We start from the raw sequence: 10,854 nt of genomic DNA, 5'->3' as shown, positions 1-10,854 counted from the left end.
AGCAGGAATTTTCTATTTACAGTAATTTCTTTCTGCAAACATTTTTAATTTCCAAGAACACTTGTTTCTATGAAGACTGCTTTTAAAAAAATAAACTCTTGTTCATATTTTAGTTAACATGTCTTACCTCTAAACATTTTCCTCTTCCCCACAAGCTCTGTTTTCTGTTTTCTTTTGCTTATTCTCTGCTTTCTGTTTGGTTGTTTTGATAGTTCTTGTCTTACTTCTGGTGATCCCTGGTGGCCTACCCCATCAAACAGTGGGAGGCCTGGAGTATATTCTGGAAGCTCTGAGTGGGTGAGTGGGGTCTGAGTCTTCACCTTTCTCCTGGCTGACTGCGTGGCGTCTTCAAAGCCGGGCACCTCTTTTCTTTACTCTCTCCAGGAGAAAATGCCTCTCGCCTTTTGCCAGGTGCGGGGAGAGGACGACGCCCCAGCTCCTCTGACTTGGGAAGAGGCTGCGGGGTCCTGAAGGAAGTCTTGGCAAACTGACCTGGAAACTGTCCTCCGTATCTTTTACCCCCGACACTCCCTGTTTCCCGAGGACTTGCTGGTGTCAGCTCTTGACACTTCTGGTGGTTTGGGAGAGCCAGGTAGTTTTTGATCCCTTCCGGGGTGTGACCCTTGGCTACCCCATGTAGGGGCTTGGACCCTACTATTTGCACGCTTTGCTTCAAACTCTACAGTTACTATTTTAAACTCTAGTTTTTTCCCCTAATGTGGACCAATGCACTTGAGAGTCATGGGTCCGTAATTCAGCCTGCCCTGAAGCAGCCTTGCCCCAGCGAGTGCCCGCTGAGCCCATGCCGTCATGCTGCAGGTGGTGGGTTCCAGGGGTCCAGCTTCCCACAGCTCGGTTTGTAGTGGAGGAAAGCCAGGATGCATCTGACTCTTCTCCTTGAAAGCTCACCTTGGTAGAGAAGTGTTACTGTTTAATATAAACATTTAGAGTCAAATACTCTCTTATATAGATGATTGTTTTTATTATCACAATCAAGGAAAGGCTTTAATACATGGAAGTGTCTACTGATTGAAAAGAAAGCTAGACATTGTACTTGTCGTTGATTATTTTTGGAAGCCATCTGCTAGGTGTTTTGGAAGTGGCCTTTTGTTGGATGTGACACACGATACAGGGAAGGGCACAAACCATAGACCGCAGCCCAGCAGCTGGGCGTGGGACACGCCTGCCCAACCAGCAACCAGACGGGAGCGAGAGCCCTGCCCACCTACCAGAGGCCCCGCCCCACCTCCCTGCCCGCCCCTCGTTTCTTTGTCCCAGGGGGGAGGGCCAGAGATTTGTTTTGCCTGTTGTTAAACTTGACGTAGATAGAGTCATCTGGGGAGTGCGCCTCTGGCCCCTTCCACTCAGCAGTGAGCCCGCAATCCGGTCGCGTTTTCTTGGGTAGCACTAGCTAGCAGTTCTCACTGGGGACAACTCCCGTCTACACCCACCCGTTGGTGTGTGCTCCTGGTGCTAGGTGTGGCTAAGCTCTCGCTTGGAGATATTGTGACCAGTGCTGCTATGACATTTCTTGTGTGACTTGTACAGAACTCACGTGTACATTTTTCTTGCATATGTAGGAGGTGTTCTGTACTTATGCACACGCGGGCTCTAGCAGGTAGAGCCATGTGGATATGCCAACTGATTCTCCAGCCAGCAGGAAATGAGGGTTCATATCCTCACATATACTTAGGATTGCCATTTAAAATGGTTTTTAAAGAACTATTTATTTTATTTATTATTATGATTTTTTTTAATTTGCCAGAGAGAGAGGAAAAGTGAGAAAGCAAGCTGCCAGGCCTGGGACTCGAACTGTGATCAACCCTGTGGGAGTCCAGTGCCCTAGCCACCATGGTGCCTTCTGGCCTCTCTGTATTTAAAATATTTAAAAACCATTTTAGAGGATGTATGGAATATCTCTACTTCTGACTGATGAAATTGATAATCATTTTATTTTTATAATCATTTAAATATCTTCTTTTGTAAAGTACCTATAAAAATTCAACTCATTTTCTACTTAGTTATCTGCTCTTATTAATTTATTGTGTATTCAGGATTTTAGTCCTCTGTCATATGTATGTATCTGTCATATGTTTCCTGTGGTGGATAATGGTGTCATCTGATAAACAGACGTACATTTTTCTTAAAACATTTTTAAAGTTATTATTTAAGTTTTCTTTATTTATTTTGAGCAGAGAGAGGAATAGCGAGAAAGGAAGCCACCAGGTCCAGGACTCAAACCGTGGTCAGCCATGTGGGAGCCCAGTGCCACCTGCTGGCCCTGATGTTGTACATATTTTTAAGAGGTTTTTGCCTTAGGGTGCGTGCGCTCACCAGAGAGAGACAGAGAAAGTGAGAGGGAAAGTGAGAAATCGCTCCCTAGGAGGAATGGCCATGCACCAGTCCCTTCTCCATTCTCCTCCTAGGATCTTGGGCACAAATGCACGTGCACACACATATGCCCGGCATGAGTTTTAAGCCACCGGGCCTGGGACTTGAACTGTAGTAGGCCAAGTGGGAGTCCAACAGCATAACTGCTATGCTCCAGAGGCTGTACATTTTTTTTTTGCGGGGGGAGAGGTTTTGCTATAGGGCGTGTACGCTCACCAGAAAGACAGAGTCTGTCTCTGGACTCTTCTGTCTCCTCCTTGCTGAGCATTATACTGAGCGTACGCCCTCCAGCCTGGTTTATTTCTTTACTTTTAGAATTTCATAATTGGCTCTTCAGCTTCACAAAGTTCCTCTGAGATTTGAGAATTGGCTTGACTCTGTAGATTAGCAGGAAGGAACTGAGAACATTCCATTTTGATGGTCCTGGTGTACGCCCACATTTTTGTAGGTTTTCTTTCTTTGACATATTTTGGTAGCTTGGGGTATAGTTTTTACATACTTTTCATTGTGTTTATGTCTAAGCATTTGTTGGCTTTGGTGCAATTATTAATGTCTTTTGAAATTTTCACTTTCTAATTCTTTGTTGCTGGATTTTACATATTGATATATTGAGCAATTTTATTAAATTCTCTTTATTAATTCTAATAGGTTACCCGTAGAGTATTTTGTATTTTTATATAAACAGTATCATATCATTCTAAAATAATATTTTTATTTCTTCCTTGAAATCTTTTTCTTTCTTTTTTAGGCTTTTGCCATAGGGCATGTGCACACATCAGAAAGGAAAGAGACAGAGAGATACAGAAAGAGGGAAAGTGAGAAATTATCCCCTAGGGGGATGGCCATGCTGCAATGGCCATGCTGCAGTCCCTTCTCCTTCATACTCCTCTTGGGATTTTCAAGCCACTGGATCTAAGACGTGAGTCACAGTTGGCAATGTGGGAATCCAGCCATCTTAACCACCACATATCTGCTGGCCTCAAAATCTTTTGATTTTCTTTCTTTACTTTGTAATAGTTAAGACTTCTAGTACAGTGTTGAATGGAAATGATGATAGTAGACATGATTAGGGAACCAGCAGTTAGTGTAATGGCTATGTCGCTGGACTCCCACGTAGTTGACCGCAGTTCGCGTCCCAGACCCGGTGGCTTAAAACTCATGCCGGGCGCGTGTGCATGGGTGCCCAAGATCCCTAGAGGAGAATGGAGAAGGGATTGCGGCTTGACCATCCCCCCTGGGGTGTGATTTCTCGCTTTCTGTCTCTATGTCTCTCTCTGTCTGTCTGGCGAGTGCACGCGCCCTACAGTGAAAATCTCTCCCCCCCCAAAAAAAAATAGTAGACATGATTAGACATGATTACTCATCCCAGTCTCAGGAATGTTTTCAATGTTCCATGTTTAACTGTGACTTCTGGTGTGGAGTATCTATCAGATTGAGGAAGTTCTGTCCTACACCCGTGAGTTATCATGACGGGCGTTGACTTGAATCAGATGCCTTTCTTGTAAGCATCTACCAAAATAATGACACGACTTTTCTCCTCTATTTTGTTAATGTAAATGACACTGAGCAATTGAAGGGTGAGAACAAACTTAAATTTCAACCTTTTTGTGATGTATGTGCTATTTTATATAACTCCATTCCTTTCACTAATATTTTATTTAGGAATTTTGCATCTCTGTGCATGAGAGAGAATTCAACCTGTGATTTTTTCGTTTTAAATGTCCTCAGATTTTAAATGTCCTACAGATTCTGGTAGGTTGTGCTAGCTTCATAAAACTTGTTGGAAATATTCCTTCTTTTCCATTCCCTGGGTAAGACTAGTATTATTTCTTCCTTAAATATTTGGAAGAATTCTGCCTGGAAACTTTTTTGTGAGAAAGTTTTAATAATAAAGATTTTGTGTATTAGATCTTAGGACCATTTAGGTTTTCTATTTCTTCTTGTGCCAGTTTTGTACATTATACCTTTTCTAGGAATTTGAGTTTCTTGCTTAACCTGTCAAATTTATTGGCATTAAATTTCTCAAAAATCTCTGTAGAATCTGTCCTGATATTACCATTAATATCATTTATATTAGTAATACATACTTCTGTCTTGTCTTGATTTGTCTTGTTAAAAATCTGTTAAATTTCTCTCTTTCCTTCTTTCTTTCTTTTTTTTTTTTTTTAGGTTTTTGCCATAGGGCATGTGCACTCACTAGAGACAGAGGGAAAGTCAGAAATCACCTTCCAGGTGCAATGGCCATGCTGCACTTCCCTCTCCATTCTCCTCTCGGGATTTGGGGCATCCATGCTAATATGTCTGGCCTGAGTCCCAGGCAGCTGGGTTCAGAACCCTCATCATGGTCAGCCATGTGGGGATCCCTCTCTTCAACTACCACTTCACCTACTGGCCCCAAAGCTATCAATCTTTACAAAAATTCATTTCCGGTTTATTTATGTCTTTCCTTTTCTGTTCGACTTAATATGCCGTTTCCTAATTTCTTCAGGTTGATAACTGACATAATATGCACATTTTCTTTTCAGTTTGGCTCTAGCTTTATCCTTTAAATTCCAGTTCATGTTTGCATTGCCATTTAGTTCAAAACATTTTTAAATTTATGTTACATTTTCTTCTTTGATCTGTCAATTATTTGCTTAATTTAGACACATCCGTGAATTTTCTCATGATCTTTTTGGTATTTTAGTATCATTTCTGGCTTAATTCCACTGAGTTACGACAACATGTTCTAGATTATTTCATTCTTAGGAAATGCATTTCCACTTGCTTCATGGCACAGTGTGTAGTCGTTTTGGTGGACTCTGTCATGGTCAGGTGTAGGAATGTAAGTGTATGCAATTAAGTCAGATTTGTTTATTGGGCTGTTGAGATTGTCCCTTAATGACTTGATTTTTGAGTCATTGCAAATGGTGTGGACATCTCTCACTGTGCTCACTGATTTGTCTGTCTCCCATTTCATTTGTGCGTTTTGCAGTTGCCTGATGTGCATCCAGGTGGGGCTTTGGTATGCGTTCCTGGAGAGGTGGCCTCTGTCTAGATGAGATGCCCGAAGTCCCTTTTCTCTAATAGCATGTGACTTGTCTGGTGGGACTTTGGTCCGTGCTCCTGGAGAGGTGCCCTCTGTCCAGATGAGATGCCTGAAGTCCCTTTTCTCTAATATCATGTGACTTGTCTGATGTTAGTAAGCACACCCATTTTCTTCTGTATCATATGTTATTTGTCATCCTTTCATTTTTAGTATTTTGGTGGCTGTATTTTTCTTTTCTAAGTGACATTTAGTTGGATTTTTATTTATTCATCCAGTCTCACAATCTTAGTTTTTTAATATGATAATTTAGATCACTTTCTGAAATGTGTGGGGTTTGATATCTACTGTCTTGTTATTTATTTTCTTTTACTCATATGCTTTAAATCCCTTTTTGTCTTCTCTTGGATTAATTAAAAATGTTTTGTTTCATTTTCACCCAATATTCGTTTGTTAATTTACCTCCTTTAACTAGAGTTCTAACAGTAAGTGTAATAAGTAAAACCAGTTTGTTACTATTCAAAATAAATATTTACTTCTAATAATTTCTAGACAAGGACTTATATAAACATTTAATAACATTTTCTTTCATCTTTTGTGTTATTTTTATTAGGTATTTTTGCTACGTATTTTAATTTTACATATATTTTCAGTTATGCTTAAGAATATAGTTATTATTTCATACTATCAGTAATACTTTTATTTACCCATATGTTTATTTTTTCCATTGCCTTTTTTTTTTCTTTTTTAGGTGTTTGCCACAGGGAGCATGCACTTGCTGGAGAGACAGGGAAAGACAATGAGAGGGAAAGTGAGAAATCACCCCCCAGGGGGATGACCATGCTGCAGCGCCTCCTCCATTCTCCTGGGATTTTAGGCATGCATGTACACACATTGTTTGGTATTATTAACAGGCTCATCATCTCATCCCACGTAGTTGTTTACTAGGATAAAAAGATATTTCTATGTTGAATGTCTTTCAGACTGGATGGCTATGTCTGAGAGTAAGAAATCTACTCTCCAGGCAGACACTCCTGAAGAATTGGACCCATGGGCCATGAAGGGAAGACTCACTAGAGACACTCACTGGCATGGTGCCAGCCTGTGGGAATGGCAGCGTGGAGGCCAGGAGATCGGTTCACAGCAGGTGTTGCACAGTCACCAGAGCAGCCCTCTGGGGGCTGGTGAACAAGAAGGTGTTGAACCTGGGAAGGGCTGCCTCCTAGGCTCATCTCGTGTTCAAGGTCAGGAATTTCAACCAAACAGAGAAGCCTTTGAGTGCAATGAGTGTGGGAAAGTCTTCTTGAAGAGTGCCACCCTTAGTAAACATCAGAAAACCCATACTGAAAAATGTCATGCAAGTCAGAAAGCTCATATGAAAGAGAAACGATATGAGTGTAGAGAATGTGGGAAAGCCTTCCACCAGAGTACACACCTGATCCACCACCAGAGGGTTCACACTGGCGAGAAACCTTACGAGTGTAAGGACTGTGGCAAGGCCTTCTCCGTGAGCTCCTCACTTACCTACCATCAGAAAATCCATACTGGAGAGAAGCCCTTTGAATGCAATTTATGTGGAAAAGCTTTCATCCGAAACATCCACCTTGCCCACCATCACAGAATACATACTGGAGAGAAACCTTTCAAATGTAACATCTGTGAAAAAGCCTTTGTGTGCAGGGCACATCTTACCAAACACCAGAATATCCACAGTGGAGAGAAACCCTATAAATGTAGTGAATGTGGGAAAGCCTTCAGTCAGAGCACGAGTTTTCTCCAGCATCAGAGAATTCACACTGGGGAGAAGCCCTTTGAATGCAACGAGTGTGGGAAGGCCTTCAGGGTGAACTCTTCCCTTACTGAACACCAGAGAATTCATACTGGAGAGAAACCTTATCAGTGTAATGAGTGTGGCAAAGCCTTCAGGGATAATTCATCCTTTGCACGGCATCGGAAAATTCACACTGGAGAAAAACCTTACCGATGTGGTTTGTGTGAAAAAGCCTTCAGGGATCAGTCAGCCCTAGCCCAGCATCAGAGAATCCATACTGGGGAAAAACCTTACACGTGTAACACATGTGAGAAAGCCTTCAGTGACCACTCAGCCCTTACCCAACATAAGAGAATTCACACCCGAGAGAAACCTTACAAATGTAAGATCTGTGGGAAAGCCTTTATCCGCAGCACACACCTCACTCAGCACCAGAGGGTCCACACGGGGGAGAGACCCTACAAATGTAATAAATGTGGAAAAGCTTTCAACCAGACCGCAAACCTCATCCAGCATCAGAGACATCACACTGGAGAAAAGTGATGTGAGCGCAGTATACGTGCAGGGCATTCAGACTGAGGATGGGAGACGCCATGCTGCAGGAAGACTGGACACGTACGTTCTTTGCTAAGACTCAAGCTTCACGGTAGCTCGGGTGAGAATTTCATTTATAGGGGCTGGGAGTTTAAGAACGGCCAGTACCCCTCATCGCCCAGTACAAATAGCAGTCCTGTGTGCTTAGCCTGAACCAAAGTGCAAGAACCAAAATGGAGCTTCATCAACATAAAATTGGTTTAGCAAATTTACATTTTGACTATTAGAAGAAATGATAAAGCTGTAGAAGTTAAGGATGAGAAGCAAAGGAACAAAATGGTGAAATGATCTATAAGCATTTCCCTCTACTAGATTCTCTTAGACGAGAGTCCCACACACACCTTTTTTTTTTTTTTTTGTCATGGGGCACGTGCACTTGCCAGAGAGAGACAGAAAGCAAGAAATCACCCTTGGGGGGGATGGCCACACCATAATCTCTTCCCCATTCTCTTCTCAGGATTTTGGGCATGCACACACATGCATCCAGCATGAGTTTCAAGCAGCCAAGTCTGGGACTTGAACCACTATCGACCACGTGGGAGTCCAGTGCCTTAACCACTACACCACCTGCTGGCCTGGGAGTTTCCACCTTTAATGGAACTCTCAGTTCTCTCCTTGCCCTCGCTCCTGACACCCAGTGTAAAGAAAGTACAGTCACTTATGCATCAGCCCAGGGGTATTGAAATTATGCTTCTCACCCTGTTTAAGACCACCCTTTGTCAGATCTCCGCAGGCTGCTTGCCTACGTTCTCTTTGATGAGCAGTTTATTTGAGGGTCTGACCCTCCTCTGACTCAGAAGCTCCTAAGTGTTGGCATCATGTCCCTTGTTACTGGCATACCACCCTTTGTGGGTGTGGTTGCTGATCTCACCACAGTCCATCATTCTGAACCAAACAGAGAAGCCTTTGAGTGCAATGAGTGTGGGAAAGTCTTCTTGAAGAGTGCCACCCTTAGTAAACATCAGAAAACCCATACTGAAAAATGTCATGCAAGTCAGAAAGCTCATATGAAAGAGAAACGATATGAGTGTAGAGAATGTGGGAAAGCCTTCCACCAGAGTACACACCTGATCCACCACCAGAGGGTTCACACTGGCGAGAAACCTTACGAGTGTAAGGACTGTGGCAAGGCCTTCTCCGTGAGCTCCTCACTTACCTACCATCAGAAAATCCATACTGGAGAGAAGCCCTTTGAATGCAATTTATGTGGAAAAGCTTTCATCCGAAACATCCACCTTGCCCACCATCACAGAATACATACTGGAGAGAAACCTTTCAAATGTAACATCTGTGAAAAAGCCTTTGTGTGCAGGGCACATCTTACCAAACACCAGAATATCCACAGTGGAGAGAAACCCTATAAATGTAGTGAATGTGGGAAAGCCTTCAGTCAGAGCACGAGTTTTCTCCAGCATCAGAGAATTCACACTGGGGAGAAGCCCTTTGAATGCAACGAGTGTGGGAAGGCCTTCAGGGTGAACTCTTCCCTTACTGAACACCAGAGAATTCATACTGGAGAGAAACCTTATCAGTGTAATGAGTGTGGCAAAGCCTTCAGGGATAATTCATCCTTTGCACGGCATCGGAAAATTCACACTGGAGAAAAACCTTACCGATGTGGTTTGTGTGAAAAAGCCTTCAGGGATCAGTCAGCCCTAGCCCAGCATCAGAGAATCCATACTGGGGAAAAACCTTACACGTGTAACACATGTGAGAAAGCCTTCAGTGACCACTCAGCCCTTACCCAACATAAGAGAATTCACACCCGAGAGAAACCTTACAAATGTAAGATCTGTGGGAAAGCCTTTATCCGCAGCACACACCTCACTCAGCACCAGAGGGTCCACACGGGGGAGAGACCCTACAAATGTAATAAATGTGGAAAAGCTTTCAACCAGACCGCAAACCTCATCCAGCATCAGAGACATCACACTGGAGAAAAGTGATGTGAGCGCAGTATACGTGCAGGGCATTCAGACTGAGGATGGGAGACGCCATGCTGCAGGAAGACTGAACACGTACGTTCTTTGCTAAGACTCAAGCTTCACGGTAGCTCGGGTGAGAATTTCATTTATAGGGGCTGGGAGTTTAAGAACGGCCAGTACCCCTCATCGCCCAGTACAAATAGCAGTCCTGTGTGCTTAGCCTGAACCAAAGTGCAAGAACCAAAATGGAGCTTCATCAACATAAAATTGGTTTAGCAAATTTACATTTTGACTATTAGAAGAAATGATAAAGCTGTAGAAGTTAAGGATGAGAAGCAAAGGAACAAAATGGTGAAATGATCTATAAGCATTTCCCTCTACTAGATTCTCTTAGACGAGAGTCCCACACACACCTTTTTTTTTTTTTTTTGTCATGGGGCACGTGCACTTGCCAGAGAGAGACAGAAAGCAAGAAATCACCCTTGGGGGGGATGGCCACACCATAATCTCTTCCCCATTCTCTTCTCAGGATTTTGGGCATGCACACACATGCATCCAGCATGAGTTTCAAGCAGCCAAGTCTGGGACTTGAACCACTATCGACCACGTGGGAGTCCAGTGCCTTAACCACTACACCACCTGCTGGCCTGGGAGTTTCCACCTTTAATGGAACTCTCAGTTCTCTCCTTGCCCTCGCTCCTGACACCCAGTGTAAAGAAAGTACAGTCACTTATGCATCAGCCCAGGGGTATTGAAATTATGCTTCTCACCCTGTTTAAGACCACCCTTTGTCAGATCTCTGTGGTCTTTCTGTGCACTGGCTTCTTGCCTACGTTCTCTTTGAGGGACAGTTTATTTGAGGGTGTGACCCTCCTCTGACTCAGAAGCTCCTAAGTGTTGGCATCATGTCCCTTGTTACTGGCATACCACCCTTTGTGGGTGTGGTTGCTGATCTCACCACAGTCCATCATTCTGGATATCACCCCCAAATGCAGCTTCCAGAATGTGGGATGTGTATTGTGAAGGCAAAGTGTGACCAAAGTGAGTTTCCCAGCCTGACTGACCCTAGGATGGTGCCTGAACGGGGGACTCGCCCATGTAGCCATCGCCCTCCGGTTGCTCTGCACCGTAGTGACTTACTCTGCATG

General features: G+C 43.4%; 1 protein-coding gene across 4 annotated transcripts in view; it reads left to right on the top strand.

Annotated features, from left to right (window-relative positions):
- The window catches only part of LOC102468109 (zinc finger protein 2 homolog), a 42,972-nt gene extending 32,817 nt beyond the window's left edge, over positions 1-10,155 (top strand). For 2 of the 4 annotated variants that reach the window (XM_027775901.1, XM_027775902.1), the window contains one exon: positions 6,400-8,158. In XM_027775901.1, coding sequence (XP_027631702.1) covers positions 6,400-7,730 — 1,331 coding nt within the window. In that variant the 3' untranslated portion in view covers positions 7,731-8,158. Of the gene's footprint in view, positions 1-6,399; positions 8,159-8,679 lie in introns of those variants that run through there. The other 2 variants (XM_027775900.1, XM_027775903.1) reach the window with 2 other exon arrangements.
- The last annotated feature ends 699 nt before the right edge of the window (positions 10,156-10,854 follow it).

The sequence above is a fragment of the Tupaia chinensis genome, unplaced genomic scaffold, assembly GCF_000334495.1.
Source record: "Tupaia chinensis unplaced genomic scaffold, TupChi_1.0 Scaffold000612_1, whole genome shotgun sequence".
In the NCBI taxonomy this organism is placed as follows: Eukaryota; Metazoa; Chordata; class Mammalia; order Scandentia; family Tupaiidae; genus Tupaia; species Tupaia belangeri.
Note: the sequence above shows the minus strand (reverse complement) of the source record. Positions and strands in the feature narration are given on the sequence as shown.